A 27,207-nucleotide genomic window follows, 5' to 3' on the forward strand; every position below is an offset into this window, starting at 1 on the left:
CAATTGTTTTACAATAAATAATTGCATATAGATAAAATTAGCTTTTCAATTAAGTTATGAGTAAAAATATGTATTTTATTAGGGAGTATCCCTGGTTGTGAACTGTTTGTTGACATAATGCGATGAGTTGACTCTAGTGATATACTATCGATATGCTCGATAGTTCACCAGCTATAGTCAAGTGCGAAGAATTACAAGTTTGTAATTTAGCCACAACAAAACGGCAAAGACGCTAACGCTGGCGTCTGTTGCTGCACGTAAATAATTGCGATAATACAGCTGACAGAGTTAATATTCCCGCACAGGAAAACAGAAGAAAGCATCGTGGAGCTGACACTGGCCATAATCACGGTCAGCTGCTACCTGAGGCCAAGGTGAGTTCGACTAGACCGCAATTAGATGCATATTTACTACTAATCCATGTCTCTAACCGAGTTTGCAGCCACCAGAGCTCATCACAGACTAACAACGTCGTCATCTGACTTCTTAATCATTAGCCAAATCGACGAGTGCTGACAAATATGCGTAGAATATCAATCTGTTGTGATTAGTTATCGTTGACCTCCCACGCGCTTCTCAAAATACCCCGCAAGGGAGGGATATTGTCAGAATGAATGAGACATGGCAATGAATGAATAGTTTGGCATATGTATAGTGTTTTTGATTGCAGTAATATTATTGAATCATGTTCATATGTATATTTACAGACACATGATCAACATGCATATATTGAAAGCCGGCTAGATTGTCTCAGCAGTGCAAGATTTGACTTAACGCAACAACAGTAACTGCACATAACACACACACACATACACTCACACACACACACACATGTATGCCTGGCAGAGTATTCAGTCTTTGCCATATGGAATAGTATGAATTTGATTTATTTATTTAATTTTGTGGCATATAGTTTGACGAATTGTTAACAAACACTGGCTGCATGCCGCGCGTAAATATTTATTTCCAGTTAAGCAGCATGTACACATATAAATATATGCATATGTGCATGTGTGTGTGTGTATTTGTGTGTATTGAAACGGGTTTCACGTTGGACGTTATTCAAATTTGCACTTTGATTTTGCAACACAAATCATTTACACTTCAACTTGACCTTTGTGGCCATGCAAATATATGTATGTATGTACTCACGTCTATATTTGGTGTGTGTGCATGCATATGTATTCAAATTAATTCAAGTGTGCGTGCGGGTGTGTGTGTGTGCGCGCCTTCCATATGTGTATCGGTTACAGCTCGCTGCACGCTGTCGCTGCCTTTTTGGCAATCAAATCTTGTTGTTGTTATTATTGCTGTTGTTCTAGCTGCTGTTTTGTTCTAGTTGCTGCTCTGCGTAGACCGTAGACCGCTGCCGCATTGCCTGAGTTTGGTCAGTAATCGTCAAACAACGCGCGCGTACGCATTTTTCTAGCTCGATACGTTTTTTTTTTGTTGCTGTTTATTAGCTGACATCATTTGGCCATTGGTCAGACTTGCTCTTGCTCTCTCGCTCTCGCTCTTGCTCTCTCTCTATTTCTTTCTCTTCGGCGCTTGTGTGTGTGTGTGTTTTTGAGTGGGTGCCTTAATAATTTGTTTATCAAAGCTCCTGCTAACCAACGGTCTCTCTTTTCTTTTGCTTTTCGTTCTCTTTTTTGGGCTTACAGTCAGAGTACCGTTATGCCTGGCACGTCCTCAAAAGCTGCGATCGCGGGTTCTGCGTGAACTGGATCCGAGTACGTGTAACGTGTAACGTTTTACGTTTTATCGTGTAACGTGTAACGGGTATCAAGCACAATACTCGATACTTTAAGCTGCCATCTGGCTGGCCTTGCTCTTCAACTTCCTTTCCTTGCCGCCGCTCTGTCGCGCCCCCCCACTCTCGCTACCTGTCTCTCTCGACTCTCTCCCTCTCTATCGCTTTCCTTCGCTCACTGCTGTCCTCTGTGCCGCAACAATGTATTCAGCGGGTAAATAAATAACGATATATCCTGTACATACATACATACGTGCATACATGCTGGCCATCTGGCTTAGCGTTTGCATGTGTGGCATCTGTTAATAAATAATAAATAGCACGATCAATATGCCCTCACCCCCCCTCATACATTCACTCGTCATTCATTCATATGCAAAATTCCACGCAGTTTGATTTTATATATATACATACATACATACATATACATATGTATATATTCTTAGACCAGTTTAGTTCTATGCTTGTGTGTGTCCGTTTGCTTAGAGACTCCCAATCGTTTGGGTATATAAATGTGCCTAGTCAGGCCCTAACTGTTTAATTTGCTTTCATTTGTTTATAGAAGGCCCTCCCATAGGCTCACCTATACATATGTACATACTTCAGCACCCGATCTGCATGAAGTCATCGTCCACTTACACTTGATTTGCTCACTTTGCACTGTTCCAGGCCGGAAATGGATGATCATCCATTTGCCACCGGTCTTACACCCATGAGCACACAGACAGACATATCTATGTATGCATATCATACCATTATATAATTGACCGCATTTCAATGACCCCCATTTAACGAAATATCACTAGCATATATTAGTTGCTATCGTCGCAATCCATTGATAAGCTAACTCATTTGGCCATCTAATTAGCCGCTGCACAGTGGGTCAAATGTAATTAACGAAAAATCCCACTTCAATTTGAAAATGGGAAATCCAGAACATACAAATTTTATCAAAGTGTATTTTACAGGCAGGTGGCACACCCCATCAGATATCTACATATAAATATTCTTTATCTTGTCCGTCCGCCTGTGCATGCATTGATCGCAGAACCTACAGAAACTTAGGGTATGTGCTAGTCGGGCAGCCTTGGAGTTATCTCGAATAGAGAATACATTTTCATCTCTCACTCCCTCCCACTCTCCCCTCTCACTCAGTCTAGTTTCCGTTGATGCATTTGCACCACTGTGCCACATTATTTGATTAAATTGCTTTTATCAATCGATTAGCTTAACGATTTCACGAACTTCATATCAGCCCGAGAAGTTTTTGGAACCGAGCATAACATTCCATGCCCATTCCCATATCATGCTTTGATTGATGTACATGTATATACACATACATGTATGCACTTGTGTACTTGTGTTGGTTATTGCATACACAGTTCACTAATTGGTAATACTGTTTGCAGTTCGCACCCACGACTACGATTATCCCGAATCGGAAATGGATGAGCGAGAGAGTCTTTACTTTGATACGATCTCGCTGGCCGATTCGGAGGCAGCGGCAGCGGCGGCACATCGCAAGTCGCTATCGCAGTCCCGCAATACCATTTACCACTCGGCGGTGGATCTGGCCGGCGATGAGACGCGCAACAGTTTGAGGAACAGCGCCATCGTTACGGATCACATGAGGCTCGCTGGCTGGCAGCCGGGCTATCGACAGTCGACGGCGCTGGAGCATCTGAATGGTGATGCCGGTGCTGGTGCTGGTGCTGGTGCCGTTGGCGTTGACCATACGGACGCTGCCATTGCTGCCCAGCTGCTGGCATTGCAAAACGGACGCACACATCTGCCCACCGGCATTGGCGTCGCCGGTGGCTATGGCTATAGCCGAACGGGCGCTGGCGCTGGCGCGGGCAGCGGTGATGATGAGGTCTCTAGACGTCTTTTAAGGCAAAGTAGCACAGTTTCTAATAGAGATAAGAAATTGCCAATTACATACTCCCAGTGGAAATCGAGGGTAAACAACAATAAACTAAAAACCAAAACAAACAACACACAAAAACCAACAAACGATCAACGATTAAATAAGCAGCACAAGCAATGCAAATACTCTTGCCAATATGCCAATACATACATACATACAGACAAATATCATTAATAACAGTAATAGGCGCTACTCAATGGCGTGCACTCTATCCCTTTTTAGTTATGTACGCTGCAATTGTATATTGCTCTCTCGCTCTCGCTCTCTTTCTCTGTCACTCTCACTACGCTAATCGTTTGCATACGCTCGCACAAGTTTCATTTCTCAGCATTTCATGGCAGCAGCACACACACATCCATTCCAATTCCAAGTCGTTCCACTCTGTTTCCTGGTTAGCTGCGCACTGTGGTTCGTTTGGCTTTAAATGCATTTAACTAATAGAAAACTGTTTTTGACAGCATCTGCATACGTACATACATACATCGATACATACATATTTATGTACATGCATCACATATGCATCAATTCACACTGTATTCGCATTATTTTGTTTACTTGCTGTGGCTACGTTTCTCACCATTTTCTGTCTTTCTCTTTTTTTTCTCTCTTTTTTCAATAGTTTGCTTGCGGGAATGGGTAATGGCAATTTTTTAGCATAAATACCTCAATATGTATATATGTATGTATAACAATATATGTACATACATACATATATACATACGTATTCAAATATACCTTAGTATATAAATTGTACATAAGTTAAGTTTAAGCTCAGTTTTGATCAAACATAGGAGTCAGGAGCGTTGTCTGAAAAGATTTCATATTTTCCGAATATTTTCCAATGCGTGCGTTGGCTTAGTGCATGTATATGTGTGTATGTATGTGCATGACTCAGTATACGCACAACATTTATACGTACATATCATATCTCACTGTAATATTTGGCAAACATCTTAGCTTTCAGGATCGATTATCAGCTGTATTTACTTTGAGCTTGCTTTAAAAGGGGTATTTGTTTAATTTTAATATTTACTGATTATAAGAAAAAGGGAACCATAAAAGAACATATATGTTTATTGGGAGCCAATCACATTGCGAGTTTTATCAGCTTGCAATTCCATGAATAATTGATATGTAGAACTGCTATCCGAACAGAGTTAACGCGTATTTCTGTTGTGTTCCTGACTTTCGTATTTATAAATATCCGGTTCCAGATATTGAAATATTACGACAGACTGCAGTTAGTTAGACTTTTATGTTTGGCCAGATCGGTTCAGTTATTGAGCATGTTTTGCACGAATATATGCAAACCGTTCCACTCCTGCTATGAAACGGACATTTTACTAAATGATCTTGTATGCAGTTGATGCTTGGTCAGTTTTTTTTTTTTCTGAAGCGGCACTTGCACCTACAAGCGCTTATTTTGTGTACACCCGATTCCTGATATTATATATATGTATATATATAAATAAATAAATATATATATATATATATATATATATATATATATATATATATATATATATGTAATATATATAAATCCATCGAGCTGCGCTTTAATCTCTGTGAACCTCTCCCTTGACAGACGTATCGCAGCTTGAAGGATGGACGCAGCGTGGACTTTGTTCTGGCCTACAACGGCGACGATAGCGACACGGCGGCCAAAAAGCAGCGTGAAATCTTCGAGGAGAATCTAAAGCGCGAGGGCCTAGTGCTAGAGCCCTATGATCAGCAATGGGTGCACTTCACCAAAGTGCATGCACCGATGCCGGTGCTGGAGCGGTATGCGGAAGTGCTAAAGATCAAGATGCCAATGAAGGTTATACCGGGCCAGGAGCAAATCATCGCGGAGAGCCAGCGCGAACTGAAGACCTGCTGGAGTCGCATGTGCCGCAGACTGTTCAGTTCGGTGCAGCTAAACAATGAGGTGTTTCCCGAGCGCAGCCAACGCATCCACATGGAATTCGCACGTAAATACCTCGAGCTGTATGATAAGGAGCATCCCAACTACTTTGATGACAGCACACGGTATTCGATCATCAATTTCATAATGCAGCGACAGCACTTCGAGAAGGGCGACGAGACGGCCGAGAGTCTGGGCATCGAGAAGCTCATCGAGGATGGGGTCTACCTCTGCGCCTATGCGCTGCACGATGTAAGTAATCTGGTGGACATATATATATATATATATATATATATATATATATATATATATACAGTTGCGAAAAATAAAATAGCACCACTTGCAAACGCAAAGTTTAAGAAGTTCTCCTAGGTGCATTTATCAATGTATTGATCCAATTTTTTCTTGTATATAAGCAGAAAACAATTAATAATCGCAACAAGCAAGAATTATCCCAAAAATATTAATCGTTTTTATATAATTCAAAAAATTCTCAAAAAAGTCGTAAAAATGCCGAAAAAAATAATAGCACCACTAACCCTTTTCGAGTGAAAATCTATATTTTTCGCAGATTTGAATATCTTCAAAAGCACTAATTGATGAGATTTGTTGGTTATATATCTATTTTGATTAAAAAATTTTCAGAATTTGTGAAAATTTTCAAAAAAATGGGTCGTGAAGAGCATTACACCACCGAACAACCCAAACTCATCAAAAAGTTGATTTCGGCTCAAAATTTTCACAGGAAAGTTGGTCATTTGATGGGTTGTTCAAATAAAATGATCCACAATGCATTAATCCATAAAAAAAATTAATGAAAAGCGCGGATTGCGTTGAGTTCTGACCCAAAATCATGTCACTCGTCTCATTTACGAGAGTAAAAGAATCCTTTTAAGCCGGCTACTCAACTGAAAAAGGACCTAAACATATCAGCAATGGACCAAACAGTACGGAAATATTTAAGACATCTCGATTTGAACACTTTCCGTTCAAGAAAAGAACCATATTTGAATATAAAACACATTTCCAAACGGATGGCGTTTGCAAAAAAGCAGTCTCATACTAATACACTTGATCCGCTATGTTTAAGTGTTTTTTTGTATATCTAGGACCGAATTCTAAGTTCTGTGGATGTCTCACGTAGGACCGCGATCCTTTTCCACTAAAAATTAGCATCTTACTTTCATTATTCAAAAGTATGTTTCTTCATTCCTTCGTAGACCAATTTTTGTGTTTCCCTTGCAAACGCCATCCGTTTGGAAATGTGTTTTATATTCAAATATGGTTCTTTTCTTGAACGGAAAGTGTTCAAATCGAGATGTCTTAAATATTTCCGTACTGTTTGGTCCATTGCTGATATGTTTAGGTCCTTTTTCAGTTGAGTAGCCGGCTTAAAAGGATTCTTTTACTCTCGTAAATGAGACGAGTGACATGATTTTGGGTCAGAACTCAACGCAATCCGCGCTTTTCATTAATTTTTTTTATGGATTAATGCATTGTGGATCATTTTATTTGAACAACCCATCAAATGACCAACTTTCCTGTGAAAATTTTGAGCCGAAATCAACTTTTTGATGAGTTTGGGTTGTTCGGTGGTGTAATGCTCTTCACGACCCATTTTTTTGAAAATTTTCACAAATTCTGAAAATTTTTTAATCAAAATAGATATATAACCAACAAATCTCATCAATTAGTGCTTTTGAAGATATTCAAATCTGCGAAAAATATAGATTTTCACTCGAAAAGGGTTAGTGGTGCTATTATTTTTTTCGGCATTTTTACGACTTTTTTGAGAATTTTTTGAATTATATAAAAACGATTAATATTTTTGGGATAATTCTTGCTTGTTGCGATTATTAATTGTTTTCTGCTTATATACAAGAAAAAATTGGATCAATACATTGATAAATGCACCTAGGAGAACTTCTTAAACTTTGCGTTTGCAAGTGGTGCTATTTTATTTTTCGCAGCTGTATATATATATATATATATATATATATACATATATATACAGAGGTGGTCAAAAGTATTTACACACCGAACATTGGTATAATGGTTTTGTTAAATGTATGTAACAGGCAGAAGGAGGCGTGGCAGATCCCATAAAGTATATATATTCTTGAGCTGAGTCGATTTAGCTCTGTCCGTCTGTCCGTCCGTCCGTCTGTCCGTGTGTAAGAACGCGTCGATCTCATCAGATATAAGAGCTAGAGTCTTAAAATGTTGTTTTTTCCTAGCTATAAGCATATTTGCCTAACAGTTGTGTTTTCAAAATACTTTTGGCGTCGCCTGTATATATAATAAATATGGTGATTAATATTGTTAAATGATTAATATATTTCAGAAGGTCAAACGTGATGATCTGCTGAAGGAATGGGCGAGCCTACGTAATTGGAAGAAGTAAGCATAGATTTGGTTTGATTTGATTTGGCATTCATTAATCCTTCTCTCTCTCTCAGAATGCAGCCACTGGATCACATCAAGGACTACTTTGGGGCCAAGGTGGCGCTCTACTATGCCTGGCTGGGCTTCTATACGCAGATGCTGATACCGATTAGCGTGCTGGGCATACTCTTCTTTCTCTACGGCTTCGTGACGTGGAACAGTGATCCGATTAGCTATGACATATGCAAAGGCAACGAGACGATCATGTGCCCTCAGTGCGATCGTGGCTGCAAGTTCTGGCATCTGAACGAGACGTGCGCATCCTCGCGTTTCAACTATCTGATTGATAACAAAATGACGATGGTGTTCGCCTTTGTGTTGTCCATCTGGGCGGTGGCCTACTTGGAGCTGTGGAAGCGCTACTCGGCGGGTCTGGTGCATCGCTGGGGCCTCACCGGTTTCAATCATCATGTGGAGCATCCGCGTCCCCAGTACCTGGCCAAACTCCGCAAGTCCAAGAAGCTCAAGGACACACCGCTTGACACCAAAACCATGTTTGATCCGGATGTGCCCTTCTGGAGCTTCAAGTTTCTGCCCAACTTTACCAGCTACAGCATCGTGGTGTTGTTTGTATGTTCCCGAACTACCCATTGTCCATTGTCCATATCTATCTATATCTGTATGTATATGCGTTCGATTTGTTGGCAGATATGCATATCACTGATCGGCGTGGCGGCCATCATCATTTATCGGATGGCCCAGCGTGCCTCCAGCTCCATCATTGGCAACGAGGACTCAATGACGTACAAGATCATGGTGCTGCCAATAACGGCCGGTTTTCTCGATCTGCTTGTGATCTCGGTGCTGGATCTGGTCTACAGCAAGCTGGCGATTAGCCTAACCAATTACGAATATTGTCGCACACAAACCGAATACGACGAGAGTCTCACCATCAAGAACTATGTGTTCCAGTTCGTTAACTACTATTCATCGTTATTCTATATTGCATTTCTGAAGGGCAAATTCGTTGGCTATCCCTCCAAATACAATCGGATATTCAGTTTCCGGCAGGAGGAATGCAATCCCGGCGGCTGTCTCATGGAGCTCTGCATGCAGCTGGTGATCATAATGGGGGGCAAGCAGGCGGTGAATGCGGTTATCGAGATGCTCATACCATTTCTGATGCGTGTCTTCAATGAGCTGAGCCAACGCTACGATTTCCTCAAGCGCCACAACGAAAAGAAGGTGCCGTCTATCAATCAGTTTACCGAAGACTTTAATTTGCTGCCAGCCGAGGGCAATTCATTGTATGAGGAGTATCTGGAGATGGGTAGGATTGGCTAGATACGACAAACTCGAATCAAATGACTCTAATCACTTTCTCTCTCTCCCTCTCTCTCTCTCTCTCTCCCTTTCTCTCTCTCTCTCTCTCCCTCTCTCTCTCTCTCTGTCTCTCCCTTTCGCATCTATGCGCAGTGGTGCAGTATGGCTTCATCACGTTGTTTAGCTTGGCATTTCCCTTGGCGCCGCTATTGGCGCTGATCAATAACGTGATTGAGGTGCGTCTGGATGCCATCAAAATGCTGCGCTTCGTACGGCGTCCCGTGGGCATGCGAGCTCGCAACATTGGCGTCTGGCAAAACATTATGGCCGTCGTCACACACATCTCGGTCGCCTCGAGCGTGAGTAGTGAACTAAACGACAAACTCCCGAATGCACATACTAAATATTTATATTTATATATATATATATATATATATATATATATGCTTGCAGGCCATGATAATTGCATTTAGCACGAACTTTATACCGAAATTCGTTTACAAAGCCACCCACGATGATCCCGAGCTGGATGGCTATCTGAACTTTACGCTGGCCGCATTTTATACCAAGGACTACAAGACGCAATCGCTGCTGGATGCCAGCAATGCGGCCAACGTGACGCTCTGCCACTATATTGAGTTCCGCAACGATCCGTGGGTGGACCCACCCTACAAGCGGCCCATGATCTACTGGAAGATCCTGATGGCCCGCCTGGCCTTCATAGTCATCTATCAAGTGAGAGATTGTCCCTAAATACAGATTTGAATATCTAGTTTTTATTATATATGCTTTATTTCTGTATTATTTTTTTCATTATAGAATATCATCAGCATGCTGCAGGGCATTTTGCGCTGGGCTGTGCCCGACGTCTCGGCCCGCCTGCTGAAGCGCATCAAACGCGAAAACTTTCTGCTGCGCGAGCACATCATCGACTATGAGAAGAGTCAGGTCCAGGAGATAACGCAGCAGCAACAACTGCAGCAGCAACAGCAACAGCAGCAGCAACAGCAGCAACAGCAGCAACAGTCGCCGCGCCTGCGTCTCAATGGCAACAGCGACAATGCAACAACTTTTGTCTAAGACTCAATCATGCCCCAGTTTATTTTGTTTTTGTAGCGTCGATTCAAGTGCATTTTAGTTCATAAGCCTCTTATTGTGGATGATTTATATATATGTATATATATATAGATAGAAACCAATATAACTATATACTTTTGTATATAATGAATGTAACATGCATTGAGCTCCGATGTAACGTACTTAGCTACGCCGCCCCCCTTAACAAGCAAAACTATCTTTCAGCCCCGCCCCACCCGGAAAAAAAAGAAACAAACAATTAAGAAAGCTCTAGTCGAGACTGCCCGACTGAGATCCCCTGAACCCTTCGAGTAACTGCACACATACACGCACACACACAGACATACGTACGCACGCATAAACACGCATTGGCTGCAGTGGTTGCTTACAATGGGAACTTAATGGTTCAATAACTTTTCTTGTGGGTGTACTTTCTTCATGAAACTTTTAGATCATGAATATAACATAAATATGCATGTATTTGCCAAAGCACACATCTCTAGCATTTGAAATACGCCTTTTACAAATGTGAGGGTGAAGGGGTGAATTAGGGGTGGGGGGTAAATTTTGACAAAAACTGAAATTTTATAAAATGCATATAAGTATACATATAAAATTTGGAGACTCTAGCTTTAAAGATGTAGGAGATACAAATTTATTACTGGTTTTCGATAATGTTTTTAATCGATAACAAAATAACGGGGCAAGTTATCGATATTGAAAGCAAAACTCGATATGCGCGTGCTATACACGGACCTAGGAAAAAAATTCAAGTCTCTAGCTCTTATATCTTCTGAGATCGACGCATTCTAACATACGGACAGACGAACGGACGGACAGAGCTAAATCGACTCAGCTCGTCGCCCTGATAAAGAATATATACACTTTATGGGGTCTGCCACGCCTCCTTCTGCCTGTTACATACATTTAACAAAACCATTATACCCTGATTTCCCATTTTCAATGGGTTCGGGGTATAAAAACCAGATTAACTTTGTATAAAATTTGTATAAAATGCCAAATTATTAAAATGTTTGAAAGGCTTTCGTACTATATGTATATATATATATATATATCGCTTTTGGCCTAGACTATTTGTACATCTTTGATGACTGCTATGCGTCCAAAGATTACTTCCATATATCTAATCATACAATCGTATTGCTTTTTCGTACTAATCTTTCGTTTGTACCTAAGACGATGTGTCGATATATGAGTATATACATATGTATTACTGTATATGTACATACATATATGTATATGTATATCTGTATTTATATCTGCTGCTAAGCCAAAAACTATCAAATTGCGAGTGCTTAGCCTATTTGTATATAAGCAAAAACAACATAAACAATCCAATGTACCTTATATCATCTACACACACACACACACGTACACACAGAGAGAGACACCCGCACACACCTATACATCTATATGTATAGTACGTGCTGCTTCATGTGAGTTGTTTATACGATTTTGTGTTACGTTCGTCCAGCACAAAAAAAAAAAACAAAAAAAAAACTGTTTTATACAACCGAATGTAAACTTTTAAGAGATGCAGTTAATATATTTTATTATTTTGATAAATATATTTATATACAACAAAAAGAGTTGGAGCGGAGAGGAAGAGTTAGATAGATGGAAAGAGAGAGAGAGAGAGAGAGAAAGGTGCATTGCGATGTATGCTCTAAATAAAACTTTACACATCGAATTGTTAACAATTTACAAAAAAATAGTAATCAAATGAGATTAAAAAATGACTTGGAAATGTTAAACAAAATAAAAAAATAACAGAAATAAATTATAGTAAGAATATATTTAAAACAACTAAGAAAGCTCTAGTCGAGACTGCTCGACTACGAGATCCCCTGAACCCTTCGAGCAATAGCTATTTCAATAATTTTTCGCGTCTTTTTACTTACACAAGACACACGCACACACACACACACTCACGCATACACACACACATACACACACACACACAAACGCTCATACCCGCACACAAGCACCCACGCCTAAACACGCATGGGCTGCAGTGTGCGCTTACCATGAGAACATAATTATTTAATAACTTTTTTTCTGGACATACGATATTCATAAACCTTTCAGATTATGATCATAACACGGATATACATGTATTTGCCAAAGTACAAGTCTATAGTATTTGAGATACGCCTTTTTGAAATATGTTGGTGAGGGGGTGGATATAGGGGTGGAGGTAAATTTTAACAAAAACCGAAATTGTATAAATTGCATATAAAATTTGGAGACTGTAGCTTTAAAGTTGTAGGAGATATAATTTTATAACTGATTTTCGATAAGGGTTTTATCGATAAAAATATCGAGAAGAGTTATCGATTTTTAAAGCAAAATTCGATATATGTGTGGTATATACGGACATTTTACAAAAAAATGTGGTCTCTAGCTCTTGTATCTTCTGAAATCGACGCGTTCAAACATACTGACAGACGGATAGACGGGCAGCCAGACAGACGGACAGGGCTAAATCAACTCAGCTCAGCCCTGATCAAGAATGTATATACTTTGTGGGGTCTGCCACGCCTCCTTTTGCCTGTTACATACATTTCAACAAAACCATTATACCCTGATTTCCCATTGAAAATGGGTTCAGGGTATAAAAAACTGAAAATTATTATGAAGTTGGGAAGCTCAAATTCTAGAATATTGGGGAAGAGGAAAATTTGGGTAAAGGTAAAATGATTTATGATTTTTATATGTATGAAATCATATATAAATATAATATAATAATATAGGTAATACATATATGCAAGATGATCATCTGATGAAGAGACTTTCTTACGCCTATGAAAAAGCTGTGCAAACTTATATGGTTATAGGGACCGTCGTATGTATATATGATGATTTTCAATGATCTTGCATAACTCATGCTCTAATGCCACAGGTCAGGTAAGCGAGCAGAACCGGAAACACAGGCACTAACTAAATAACTGTACATTGAGTCTATATATAAACATAATATCTAGCATATCTATATCTATATCTATATCTATATCTATATCTATATCTATATCTATATCTATATCTATATCTATATCTATATCTATATCTATATCTATATCTATATCTATATCTATATCTATATCTATATCTATATCTATATCTATATCTATATCTATATCTATATCTATATCTATATATCTATATCTATATCTATATCTATATCTATATCTATATCTATATCTATATCTATATCTATATCTATATCTATATCTATATCTATATCTATATCTATATCTATATCTATATCTATATCTATATCTATATCTATATCTATATCTATATCTATATCTATATCTATATCTATATCTATATCTATATCTATATCTATATCTATATCTATATCTATATCTATATCTATATCTATATCTATATCTATATCTATATCTATATCTATATCTATATCTATATCTATATCTATATCTATATCTATATCTATATCTATATCTATATCTATATCTATATCTATATCTATATCTATATCTATATCTATATCTATATCTATATCTATATCTATATCTATATCTATATCTATATCTATATCTATATCTATATCTATATCTATATCTATATCTATATCTATATCTATATCTATATCTATATCTATATCTATATCTATATCTATATCTATATCTATATCTATATCTATATCTATATCTATATCTATATCTATATCTATATCTATATCTATATCTATATCTATATCTATATCTATATCTATATCTATATCTATATCTATATCTATATCTATATCTATATCTATATCTATATCTATATCTATATCTATATCTATATCTATATCTATATCTATATCTATATCTATATCTATATCTATATCTATATCTATATCTATATCTATATCTATATCTATATCTATATCTATATCTATATCTATATCTATATCTATATCTATATCTATATCTATATCTATATCTATATCTATATCTATATCTATATCTATATCTATATCTATATCTATATCTATATCTATATCTATATCTATATCTATATCTATATCTATATCTATATCTATATCTATATCTATATCTATATCTATATCTATATCTATATCTATATCTATATCTATATCTATATCTATATCTATATCTATATCTATATCTATATCTATATCTATATCTATATCTATATCTATATCTATATCTATATCTATATCTATATCTATATCTATATCTATATCTATATCTATATCTATATCTATATCTATATCTATATCTATATCTATATCTATATCTATATCTATATCTATATCTATATCTATATCTATATCTATATCTATATCTATATCTATATCTATATCTATATCTATATCTATATCTATATCTATATCTATATCTATATCTATATCTATATCTATATCTATATATCTATATCTATATCTATATCTATATCTATATCTATATCTATATCTATATCTATATCTATATCTATATCTATATCTATATCTATATCTATATCTATATCTATATCTATATCTATATCTATATCTATATCTATATCTATATCTATATCTATATTTATATCTACATATATCTATATCTATATCTATATCTATACCTCTATATGGTGTCAAATCAATTGCAGCCGCGTCTTTGGTGGATGCAAACAATTGAGGCATATCGAGAGCTTGTCACACTCAAACACTTTACTCGACGAGATCATCGAGCGTGCCGCTAATCAAATCGCTGGCAGCTAAATTGAAATGAACGCGGTGCCTAGCCCCCTTGGTCAACGCGTTCCGTGCCGATCCGATCCGGCTACGTCAATTGTCTTTGGTCAGTCGAGCATCAGAGTCGCGGGTAACTGGAGCTTTGGTCTCTTCATAGACGCAACGCTTCAATGCAATTTGCATGAAGTCGCGCCGCGAGCATAACAAAAGCACAAATAATCTCACAAATCTCGATCAACTTTAACCCGCTTTTATCTTTCATCGTCTTCTCTTTTTTGGGTGATTTTTTCCCTGAATGTAAAATGAGCTGCAGTTCGGTAAGTAGTTAGGATGCTGCGTCGCCTGTGCCAAGTCGGCGCGACGTCTTGGCGCTCAGCTCAGCCAAATTGCCACAGCGTGCGTCACTCATAGAGAACTTCGATTCATGGCAAATCGACTAATCCCCTTTCTTTATTCACAATTCTTTCATTATCGTTGACAGCCCAAAGTTTTCAAGCAGCTCAGCGCAGCGGAACGTGAAAAGTTTTTCGATTCATTCGATGTCGTTTTCTGTGATTGCGATGGTTTGTTCAAAGCGTAGACAGCTAGGGCTGTTCAATAACTAACGGGGATTCTGGTCCCTTGAGAGTAAACCCCATCTGATATTATATCAGTCCATTTATCCCATCAAAATACATTAAAGTAGTCTAGTTTCTGCTGCTCTTTAGATGTCGACTTTATCTGTTTAGTCGGGGTCTAGCTTAGGGCTTTTATGGAAAAGAAAAAGCCAAAGAGTTTAGCTCTGTGGGCCTACGTTCGTACTGCTGCTCAAAGAGTCTAAAAGCCCAAAGTTGAAGGTGAAAGGGTCAACAGCTCAACAGTTCTAAGAATCTAAAGAACCCAAGGCCTAAGGATCTAGAGTTTAAAAGATCTAAAGATCTAAGGGTCTAGATGTCAATAGATCTAAGAATCTAATGGTTGAAGGAGGAAAGGTTAAAATGTCTAAGGACATTAAGGTCTATAAGGGCCAAAGCTCTCGTAATCGGATGTACTACAACCCTTAACGCTTAAGGGCCCAAAGGTCTGAAGGTCCAAAGTTGTAAGAGTCTAAGCAACTAAGAATTTAAAGGTCGAAGGGTTTAAAGGTCCAAAGTTCATAAGGCCGAATAGTTAAAAGGTATAAGAATCTGAGAGGGTACAAGGTTCAAAATTCGCAAATTCGCACTTAAGGTCTCAGGGTCTAAAGGCCCAAAGCTCTGAAGGTCTAAGGTCCAATGACTAAAAAGCTTAAAAGTAATATAGTCTAAAGGTTCAAACATTTAAGGGTGTAAGGGTAAAGAGTTGAATGGCTCAAATATCCCTTTAGACCCTTTCTAAAGGACCAAAAGAGCTAAGAGTCTGCAGGCTTAAGAGGTCTACAGTCCAAGAGTGTAGTTTTCCAAAGGAGCGAGGGCCTTTTAATGTTTCGGGCTTGCTTGCAGGTGTCGTCTGGTATACGCTGCGAGACTTTATACCCGGCTCGGCCCAAGCCCTGGCGGAGCTGCAGCGTCGCGGGAAGCGGCTGACCTTTGTGACCAACAACAGCATCAGCTTCGTGGCGGAGCATCTGCACAAGTTTGCCGAGCAGGCGCAGGTGCATGTAGCGAAGGTATGTCCAGAGATCAGGTATTAGAGGATTATTCTATAAGTCTTGGCCCACAGGAACAGATTGTGCATCCAGCGCAGGCCGTTTGTGACCATCTGAAGGACATTGGCTTCGGCGGGATGATATATTGCTTGGCGACGCCGCCCTTCAAGCAGCTGCTGCGCGATGCTGGCTTTCGGCTGAGCCAGGAGGTGAGTTGCCTTGCCTCGGAGTGCTTGACAGGGATTCAGCTCGTTCTCATCCGACCAGCGCGAGGGCTCCGTCATCAAGACTCTGGCCGAGCTGCGCGAGGCCATCTTTGGCGGCGAGCCCGTGGATGCGGTCATCATCGATGTCGATTTCAATCTGACGGCGACCAAGCTGATGCGTGCCCACGTCCAGCTGCAGAATCCCAGCTGTTTGTTTCTGGCCGGCGCTGCGGATGCGCTGATACCCTTCGGCAATGGCGACATCATCGGTAGGCAATGGTTTAGCAGTGGCTAGGCCTAGGGTAACTAAAGGATTCCGTTTCGCTCTAGGACCCGGACCATTCATCGACATTGTCGCCCAGTCGACGGGCCGGCAACCAACGGTGCTGGGCAAACCGGGCGAGGCACTGCGTCAGCTGCTGCGCCAGCATCACGCCCACATCCCGCCCAACCGCGTGCTCTTCGTCGGCGACAGTCTGGCCAGTGACATTGGTTTCGCGCGCGCCAGCGGCTACCAGACGCTGCTGGTGCTCACCGGCGGCAGCAGCCAGGCGGACGTGGACAGCCTGCCCGCGGGCCATGCCCACATGCCGGACTACGTGGGCGATTGCCTGGGCGATCTGTGCAATAAGGCTAACTAAGCTGGCCACCGAGGCAATGAAGAGCAGGAGGAGGAGCGTAGAGCCCTAAACAGCCATCATATATCATTTGTAACTTAGATAAGCCTATGGACACTAGAATTCCAGATGCAATAAAGTCAATAGTTTACCTAGTAATGCATAATGCACATAATGAGAGAGAGGGAGAGAGAGAAAGAGAAATGGAGAAGGAGTGGGAGAGGGAGCAATAAAATTCCCATTTCAAGTCGAAACCGAACCGAATGGGAGACAATAGCAGAAGTGAATCAGATTATATTGAAAAGAATATTTGATCAATAATATAATATAAATACATATAGTATAGTAATGCAAGTGGTATATGGTTATGAGCGAGTAAGGCGAGGGATACTTCAGAATAATTTGACAAATCCGAGACAAAATAATGAAGTGAAACAGAATATTTATATTAAGAGCATGCTCTTATCAAAAATATAACACATACTATATATAATACATATACTAAATTAAAGCGGAACCGGTTTGGAATAATTAGGAATAAATTTTCTGTATATATGACAAGGTCACCTTTAACCCTTAAAACGATATATGCATGTATATATATATATCTAAAAGCATTAGTATATCTTCAAATGTTGGTTGGGGTTAGCCATGCGCCTTGGGTGTACTCTCAGTAGATCTGCAGTAGATCCATCCCGACTACTATTATCCCGAATCGGAAATGGATGAGCGAGAGAGTCTTTACTTTGATACGATCTCGCTGGCCGATTCGGAGGCAGCGGCAGCGGCGGCACATCGCAAGTCGCTATCGCAGTCCCGCAATACCATTTACCACTCGGCGGTGGATCTGGCCGGCGATGAGACGCGCAACAGTTTGAGGAACAGCGCCATCGTTACGGATCACATGAGGCTCGCTGGCTGGCAGCCGGGCTATCGACAGTCGACGGCGCTGGAGCATCTGAATGGTGATGCCGGTGCTGGTGCTGGTGCTGGTGCCGTTGGCGTTGACCATACGGACGCTGCCATTGCTGCCCAGCTGCTGGCATTGCAAAACGGACGCACACATCTGCCCACCGGCATTGGCGTCGCCGGTGGCTATGGCTATAGCCGAACGGGCGCTGGCGCTGGCGCGGGCAGCGGTGATGATGAGGTCTCTAGACGTCTTTTAAGGCAAAGTAGCACAGTTTCTAATAGAGATAAGAAATTGCCAATTACATACTCCCAGTGGAAATCGAGGGTAAACAACAATAAACTAAAAACCAAAACAAACAACACACAAAAACCAACAAACGATCAACGATTAAATAAGCAGCACAAGCAATGCAAATACTCTTGCCAATATGCCAATACATACATACATACAGACAAATATCATTAATAACAGTAATAGGCGCTACTCAATGGCGTGCACTCTATCCCTTTTTAGTTATGTACGCTGCAATTGTATATTGCTCTCTCGCTCTCGCTCTCTTTCTCTGTCACTCACACTACGCTAATCGTTTGCATACGCTCGCACAAGTTTCATTTCTCAGCATTTCATGGCAGCAGCACACACACATCCATTCCAATTCCAAGTCGTTCCACTCTGTTTCCTGGTTAGCTGCGCACTGTGGTTCGTTTGGCTTTAAATGCATTTAACTAATAGAAAACTGTTTTTGACAGCATCTGCATACGTACATACATACATCGATACATACATATTTATGTACATGCATCACATATGCATCAATTCACACTGTATTCGCATTATTTTGTTTACTTGCTGTGGCTACGTTTCTCACCATTTTCTGTCTTTTCTTTTTTTCTCTCTTTTTTCAATAGTTTGCTTGCGGGGAATGGGTAATGGCAATTTTTTAGCATAAATACCTCAATATGTATATATGTATGTATAACAATATATGTACATACATACATATATACATACGTATTCAAATATACCTTAGTATATAAATTGTACATAAGTTAAGTTTAAGCTCAGTTTTGATCAAACATAGGAGTCAGGAGCGTTGTCTGAAAAGATTTCATATTTTCCGAATATTTTCCAATGCGTGCGTTGGCTTAGTGCATGTATATGTGTGTATGTATGTGCATGACTCAGTATACGCACAACATTTATACGTACATATCATATCTCACTGTAATATTTGGCAAACATCTTAGCTTTCAGGATCGATTACAGCTGTATTTACTTTGAGCTTGCTTTAAAAGGGGTATTTGTTTAATTTTAATATTTACTGATTATAAGAAAAAGGGAACCATAAAAGAACATATATGTTTATAGGGAGCCAATCACATTGCGAGTTTTATCAGCTTGCAATTCCATGAATAATTGATATGTAGAACTGCGATCCGAACAGAGTTAACGCGTTGTATTCCTGACTTTCGTATTTATAAATATCCGGTTCCAGATATTGAAATATTACGACAGACTGCAGTTAGTTAGACTTTTATGTTTGGCCAGATCGGTTCAGTTATTGAGCATGTTTTGCACGAATATATGCAAACCGTTCCACTCCTGCTATGAAATGGACACTTCACCAGATGATCCTGTATGAAGTTGATGCTTGATCAGTTTTTTTTTTTTTTCTGAAGCGGCAATTGCACCTACAAGCCCTTATTTCGTGTACACCCGATCCCTGATATATATATATATATATATAATAATAATAATGTGAACCTCTCCCTTGACAGACGGATTGCAGCTTGAAGGATGGACGCAGCGTGGATTTTGTTCTGGCCTACAACGGCGATGTTAGTGACAAAGAGCAGCGTGAAATCTTCGAGGAGAATCTAAAGCGCGAGGGCCTAGTGCTAGAGCAATGGGTGCACTTCACCAAAGTGCATGCACCGATGCCGGTGCTGGAGCGGTATGCGGAAGTGCTAAAGATCAAGATGCCAATGAAGGTGATCAAGATGCCAATGAAGGTGATACCGGGCCAGGAGCAAATCATCGCGGAGAGCCAGCGCGAACTGAAGACCTGCTGGAGTCGCATGTGCCGCAGACTGTTCAGTTCGGTGCAGCTAAACAATGAGGTGTTTCCCGAGCGCAGCCAACGCATCCACATGGAATTCGCACGTAAATACCTCGAGCTGTATGATAAGGAGCATCCCAACTACTTTGATGACAGCACACGGTATTCGATCATCAATTTCATAATGCAGCGACAGCACTTCGAGAAGGGCGACGAGAAGGCCAAGAGTGTGGGCATCGAGAAGCTCATCGAGGATGGGGTCTACCTCTGCGCCTATACGCTGCACAATGTAAGTAATCTGGTGGACATATGTATATGTATCTACTATATATTTATTTATTTATTTATTTATTTATTTATTTATACGTATCTATATATATCTATGTATATATACAGTCGACGGTATAACATATTATATTATATATTTGGGAACAATTTTTTACTCTATTTTGCGTTCTGTTTTGAAGAAATCGAGTATATAGCGGTTCTTCGTTTATAGCTAAAGCATAGAAAATCTGGGAAATCTGGTTATAATGACTTTGTGAAAAGTACACTAGTAGGCATAAATATTTTGAAGAAATCGTTTTGTGACTATTAAAGTTGGCATTGCATAGTACCGTTATATAAAATAGCGAACATTAGAATCAAAGAAAGAATCTCATACTCGTAATAGCTCTATGCCATTTACATTTTTATACCCTGAACCTATTGAAAATGGAAATCAGGGTATAATGAATTGTTGAAATGTATGTAAGAGCCAGAAGGAGGCGTGGCAAACCCCACAAATTATATATATTGTTGATCAGGGCGACGAGCTGAGTCGATTTGGCTCTGTCCGTCTGTTTGTCTGTCCGTATGTCTGAATTCGTCGATTTCAGAAGATATAAGAGCTATATTCTTGAATTTTTTTCAAATGTCCGTATATATAGCGCGGATATCGAGTTTATCTCCAAAATCGATAACTCTTCCCGGTTAGCTAGTTAATTATATCTCCAATATCTTTAAAGCCAAAGTCGCCAAATTTTTTATGTATATTTATATGAATTTTATTGTTTCGATTTTTGCTATTATTCACTCCTCACTCCTATATCCACCCCATCACCACACGTTTGTAAAAGGAGAATTTCAAATACTAAAGAGTTGTGCTTTGGCTCATAGACGCACTTTAATGTTGTAATCGCAATCTGAAAGTTTCATGAAGAAAGTACATCCACAAGAAAAGTTATCAAACAATTATGCGTGTTTATGCGTGCGTGCCTATATGTGTCTGTAAGTGTTTATGTGTGTGTAAGCGGAAATACGGAAAGGAATTAGTAAGATATCAGCTGCTCGAAGGGGCCAGAGGATCCCGTAGTCGAGCAGTATCGACTACAGCTATCTTACATGTTTCATCCTCTTTCTGCTGATAAGAATGCATGGGGGCATCGAATAATGAACGCTGATAAAATTTGCCATAAAGTATATATATTCTTGATCAGGGCGACGCGCTGAGTCGATTTAGTTCTGTCCCTCTGTCCGTATGTTTGAACGCGTCGATCTCAGAAGATATAAGACTCGAGGCTTTAAATTTTTTTCCTAGGTGTTTTTTTAGGGTTTTTATCGATAAAAAATAACGGAATGAGCTATCGATTTTTGGTGATAAGCTCGATATCCGCGCTGTATTTACGGACATTTAAAAAAAATTGAAGTCTCTAGCTCTTATATCTTCTGAAATCGACGCGTTCATACATACGGACAGACGGACGGACAGACGGACAGGGCCAAATCGACTCAGCTCGTCGCCCTGATAAAGAATATACATGCTTTGTAGGGTTCGCCACGCCTCCTTTTGCCTGTTATATATATTTCAACAAAACCATTATACTCTGATTTCCCAATTTCAATGGGTTCAGGGTATGATAAATAAAGTGTTCTGAATAAAGCCGTTAGATAGTTATAATTATGCCGACTAGTGTATATATATTCCTGATCAGAGCGACGAGCTGAGTCGATTTAGCCATGTCTGTCCGTCCGTCCGTGTGTAAGAACGCGTCGATCTCTGAAGATATAAGAGCTAGAGTCTTAAAATGTTGTTTTTTCCTAGCTATAAGCATATTTGCCTAACAGTTGTGTTTTCAAAATACTTTTGGCGTCGCCTGTATATATAATAAATATGGTGATTAATATTGTTAAATGATTAATATATTTCAGAAGGTCAAACGTGATGATCTGCTGAAGGAATGGGCGAGCCTACGTAATTGGAAGAAGTAAGCATAGATTTGGTTTGATTTGATTTGGCATTCATTAATCCTTCTCTCTCTCTCAGAATGCAGCCACTGGATCACATCAAGGACTACTTTGGGGCCAAGGTGGCGCTCTACTATGCCTGGCTGGGCTTCTATACGCAGATGCTGATACCGATTAGCGTGCTGGGCATACTCTTCTTTCTCTACGGCTTCGTGACGTGGAACAGTGATCCGATTAGCTATGACATATGCAAAGGCAACGAGACGATCATGTGCCCTCAGTGCGATCGTGGCTGCAAGTTCTGGCATCTGAACGAGACGTGCGCATCCTCGCGTTTCAACTATCTGATTGATAACAAAATGACGATGGTGTTCGCCTTTGTGTTGTCCATCTGGGCGGTGGCCTACTTGGAGCTGTGGAAGCGCTACTCGGCGGGTCTGGTGCATCGCTGGGGCCTCACCGGTTTCAATCATCATGTGGAGCATCCGCGTCCCCAGTACCTGGCCAAACTCCGCAAGTCCAAGAAGCTCAAGGACACACCGCTTGATCCGGATGTGCCCTTCTGGAGCTTCAAGTTTCTGCCCAACTTTACCAGCTACAGCATCGTGGTGTTGTTTGTATGTTCCCGAACTACCCATTGTCCATTGTCCATATCTATCTATATCTGTATGTATATGCGTTCGATTTGTTGGCAGATATGCATATCACTGATCGGCGTGGCGGCCATCATCATTTATCGGATGGCCCAGCGTGCCTCCAGCTCCATCATTGGCAACGAGGACTCAATGACGTACAAGATCATGGTGCTGCCAATAACGGCCGGTTTTCTCGATCTGCTTGTGATCTCGGTGCTGGATCTGGTCTACAGCAAGCTGGCGATTAGCCTAACCAATTACGAATATTGTCGCACACAAACCGAATACGACGAGAGTCTCACCATCAAGAACTATGTGTTCCAGTTCGTTAACTACTATTCATCGTTATTCTATATTGCATTTCTGAAGGGCAAATTCGTTGGCTATCCCTCCAAATACAATCGGATATTCAGTTTCCGGCAGGAGGAATGCAATCCCGGCGGCTGTCTCATGGAGCTCTGCATGCAGCTGGTGATCATAATGGGGGGCAAGCAGGCGGTGAATGCGGTTATCGAGATGCTCATACCATTTCTGATGCGTGTCTTCAATGAGCTGAGCCAACGCTACGATTTCCTCAAGCGCCACAACGAAAAGAAGGTGCCGTCTATCAATCAGTTTACCGAAGACTTTAATTTGCTGCCAGCCGAGGGCAATTCATTGTATGAGGAGTATCTGGAGATGGGTAGGATTGGCTAGATACGACACTCGAAACTCGAATCAAATGACTCTAATCACTTTCTCTCTCTCCCTCTCTCTCTCTCTCTCTCCCTCTCTCTCTCTCTCTCTGTCTCTCCCTTTCGCATCTATGCGCAGTGGTGCAGTATGGCTTCATCACGTTGTTTAGCTTGGCATTTCCCTTGGCGCCGCTATTGGCGCTGATCAATAACGTGATTGAGGTGCGTCTGGATGCCATCAAAATGCTGCGCTTCGTACGGCGTCCCGTGGGCATGCGAGCTCGCAACATTGGCGTCTGGCAAAACATTATGGCCGTCGTCACACACATCTCGGTCGCCTCGAGCGTGAGTAGTGAACTAAACGACAAACTCCCGAATGCACATACTAAATATTTATATTTATATATATATATATATATATATATATATGCTTGCAGGCCATGATAATTGCATTTAGCACGAATTTTATACCGAAATTCGTTTACAAAGCCACCCACGATGATCCCGAGCTGGATGGCTATCTGAACTTTACGCTGGCTGCATTTTATACCAAGGACTACAAGACGCAATCGCTGCTGGATGCCAGCAATGCGGCCAACGTGACGCTCTGCCACTATATTGAGTTCCGCAACGATCCGTGGGTGGACCCACCCTACAAGCGGCCCATGATCTACTGGAAGATCCTGATGGCCCGCCTGGCCTTCATAGTCATCTATCAAGTGAGAGATTGTCTCTAAATACATATATGTATATCTAGTTTTGATACCCTGAACCCATTTTCAATGGGAAATCAGGGTATAATGGTTTTGTTAAAAGTATGTAACAGGCAGAAGGAGACGAGGCAGACCCCATAAAGTGTATATATTCTTGATCAGGGCGACGAGCTAAGTCGATTTGGCCCTGTCCGTCTGTCTGTCCGTCCGTCCGTCCGTATGTATGAACGCGTCGATCTCAGAAGATATAAGAGCTAGAGACTTGAAATTTTTTTTCTTAGGTCCGTGTATATCACGCTCATTTCAAGTTTTTCTCTATATATCGATAATTATCTCCGATATTTTATTATCGATTAAAACCCTTATCGAAAGCTAGTTATTTAATTATACCTCCTAAACCTTTAGAGGTAGAGCTTCCAAATTTTAAATGTAGACTTGTATGTATTTTATATAATTTCGATTTTTTTGTTGTAATTCTTACTTGTTACTATATATGCTTTATTTCTGTATTATTTTTTTCATTATAGAATATCATCAGCATGCTGCAGGGCATTTTGCGCTGGGCTGTGCCCGACGTCTCGGCCCGCCTGCTGAAGCGCATCAAACGCGAAAACTTTCTGCTGCGCGAGCACATCATCGACTATGAGAAGAGTCAGGTCCAGGAGATAACGCAGCAGCAACAACTGCAGCAGCAACAGCAACAGCAGCAGCAACAGCAGCAACAGCAGCAACAGTCGCCGCGCCTGCGTCTCAATGGCAACAGCGACAATGCAACAACTTTTGTCTAAGACTCAATCATGCCCCAGTTTATTTTGTTTTTGTAGCGTCGATTCAAGTGCATTTTAGTTCATAAGCCTCTTATTGTGGATGATTTATATATATGTATATATACATAGATAGAAACCAATATAACTATATACTTTTGTATATAATGAATGTAACATGCATTGAGCTCCGATGTAACGTACTTAGTTACGCCGCCCCCCTTAACAAGCAAAACTATCTTTCAGCCCCGCCCCACCCGGAAAAAAAAGAAACAAACAACTAAGAAAGCTCTAGTCGAGACTGCCCGACTGAGATCCCCTGAACCCTTCGAGTAACTGCACACATACACGCACACACACAGTCATACGTACGCATGCATAAACACGCATTGGCTGCAGTGGTTGCTTACAATGGGAACTTAATGGTTCAATAACTTTTCTTGTGGGTGGACTTTCTTCATGAAACTTTTAGATCATGAATATAACATAAATATGCATGTATTTGCCAAAGCACAAATCTCTAGTATTTGAAATACGCCTTTTACAAATGTGAGGGTGAAGGGGTGAATTAGGGGTGGGGGGTAAATTTTTGACAAAAACTGAAATTTTAGAAAATGCATATAAGTATACATATAAAATTTGGAGACTCTAGCTTTAAAGATGTAGGAGATAAAAATTTACTACTGGTTTTCGATAATGTTTTTAATCGATAACAAAATAACGGGGCAAGTTATCGATATTGAAAGCAAAAAATTCAAGTCTCTAGCTCTTATATCTTCTGAGATCGACGCATTCTAACATACGGACAGACGAACGGACGGACAGAGCTAAATCGACTCAGCTCGTCGCCCTGATAAAGAATATATACACTTTATGGGGTCTGCCACGCCTCCGTCTGCCTGTTACATACATTTAACAAAACCATTATACCCTGATTTCCCATTGAAAACGGGTTCAGGGTATAAAAATGACTTGGAAATGTTTAACAAAATACAAAACTAACAGAAATAAATTATAGTAGTATCAAAAAAAATAAGTAAGAAGACTCTAGTCGAGACTGCTCGACTAGGAGATACCCTGAACCCTCTAATCTGATATTCTAATCAGTCTGCACTAATTTTCGACACACATACATACACACGTATTAGAACGCGCTCTGCAAACTGCGCAGTAAGCAGCGACTGCGCTTGGGCTGCGCTGATCTATATCTATATCTATATCTATATCTATATCTATATCTATATCTATATCTATATCTATATCTATATCTATATCTACATCTATATCTATATCTATATCTATATCTATATCTATATCTATATCTATATCTATATCTATATCTATATCTATATCTATATCTATATCTATATCTATATCTATATCTATATCTATATCTATATCTATATCTATATCTATATCTATATCTATATCTATATCTATATCTATATCTATATCTATATCTATATCTATATCTATATCTATATCTATATCTATATCTATATCTATATCTATATCTATATCTATATCTATATCTATATCTATATCTATATCTATATCTATATCTATATCTATATCTATATCTATATCTATATCTATATCTATATCTATATCTATATCTATATCTATATCTATATCTATATCTATCTATATCTATATCTATATCTATATCTATATCTATATCTATATCTATATCTATATCTATA

The 27,207-nt window shown here is 39.6% G+C and overlaps 2 protein-coding genes across 10 annotated transcripts; both read left to right on the forward strand.

Moving 5' to 3' along the window:
• Window positions 1-146: 146 nt before the first annotated feature.
• Window positions 147-25,681, forward strand: LOC6586033 (anoctamin-1). 8 transcript variants are annotated; one of them, XM_044011251.1, is made up of 11 exons: window positions 147-374; window positions 1,662-1,964; window positions 3,160-3,710; window positions 5,263-5,415; window positions 20,344-20,781; window positions 22,683-22,738; window positions 22,798-23,335; window positions 23,414-24,035; window positions 24,167-24,372; window positions 24,465-24,746; window positions 25,268-25,681. In XM_044011251.1, exons 2-11 carry the CDS (start codon window positions 1,952-1,954, stop codon window positions 25,526-25,528), a joined length of 3,120 nt encoding a protein of 1,039 aa, XP_043867186.1. In that variant the 5' UTR covers window positions 147-374; window positions 1,662-1,951; the 3' UTR covers window positions 25,529-25,681. The 8 variants fall into 8 exon arrangements, with proteins under 8 accessions (XP_043867186.1, XP_015016098.1, XP_032589018.1 ...); XM_015160612.3 differs by lacking the exon at window positions 1,662-1,964; XM_032733127.2 differs by lacking the exon at window positions 147-374 and having other exon boundaries at window positions 1,199-1,964.
• LOC26528034 (phosphoglycolate phosphatase 2) lies at window positions 15,110-17,679 on the forward strand. Of its 2 annotated transcripts, XM_015160613.3 has the most exons (6): window positions 15,271-15,408; window positions 15,573-15,654; window positions 16,552-16,718; window positions 16,772-16,906; window positions 16,965-17,172; window positions 17,234-17,679. In XM_015160613.3, the coding sequence occupies exons 1-6, from the start codon at window positions 15,394-15,396 to the stop codon at window positions 17,542-17,544; spliced, it is 918 nt and encodes a 305-aa protein (XP_015016099.1). In that variant the 5' UTR covers window positions 15,271-15,393; the 3' UTR covers window positions 17,545-17,679. The 2 variants fall into 2 exon arrangements, with proteins under 2 accessions (XP_043867213.1, XP_015016099.1); XM_044011278.1 differs by lacking the exons at window positions 15,271-15,408; window positions 15,573-15,654 and adding an exon at window positions 15,110-15,221.
• Window positions 25,682-27,207: the final 1,526 nt, after the last annotated feature.

Source organism: Drosophila mojavensis, unplaced genomic scaffold, assembly GCF_018153725.1.
Source record: "Drosophila mojavensis isolate 15081-1352.22 unplaced genomic scaffold, ASM1815372v1 contig_136, whole genome shotgun sequence".
In the NCBI taxonomy this organism is placed as follows: domain Eukaryota; kingdom Metazoa; phylum Arthropoda; class Insecta; order Diptera; family Drosophilidae; genus Drosophila; species Drosophila mojavensis.

Excerpts from the sequence above, each read along its gene's own strand:
- LOC6586033 (XM_044011251.1), top strand. Across the intron at positions 22,739-22,797 it reads AGCCTACGTAATTGGAAGAA|AATGCAGCCACTGGATCACA; the intron begins GTAAGCATAGAT and ends TCTCTCTCTCAG. Across the intron at positions 24,373-24,464 it reads ACATCTCGGTCGCCTCGAGC|GCCATGATAATTGCATTTAG; the intron begins GTGAGTAGTGAA and ends ATATGCTTGCAG.
- LOC26528034 (XM_044011278.1), top strand. The coding sequence starts at position 15,125 with ATGAACGCGGTGCCTAGCCCCCTTGGTCAACGCGTTCCGTGCCGATCC. Across the intron at positions 16,719-16,771 it reads CGCAGGTGCATGTAGCGAAG|GAACAGATTGTGCATCCAGC; the intron begins GTATGTCCAGAG and ends CTTGGCCCACAG. Across the intron at positions 17,173-17,233 it reads CGGCAATGGCGACATCATCG|GACCCGGACCATTCATCGAC; the intron begins GTAGGCAATGGT and ends GTTTCGCTCTAG.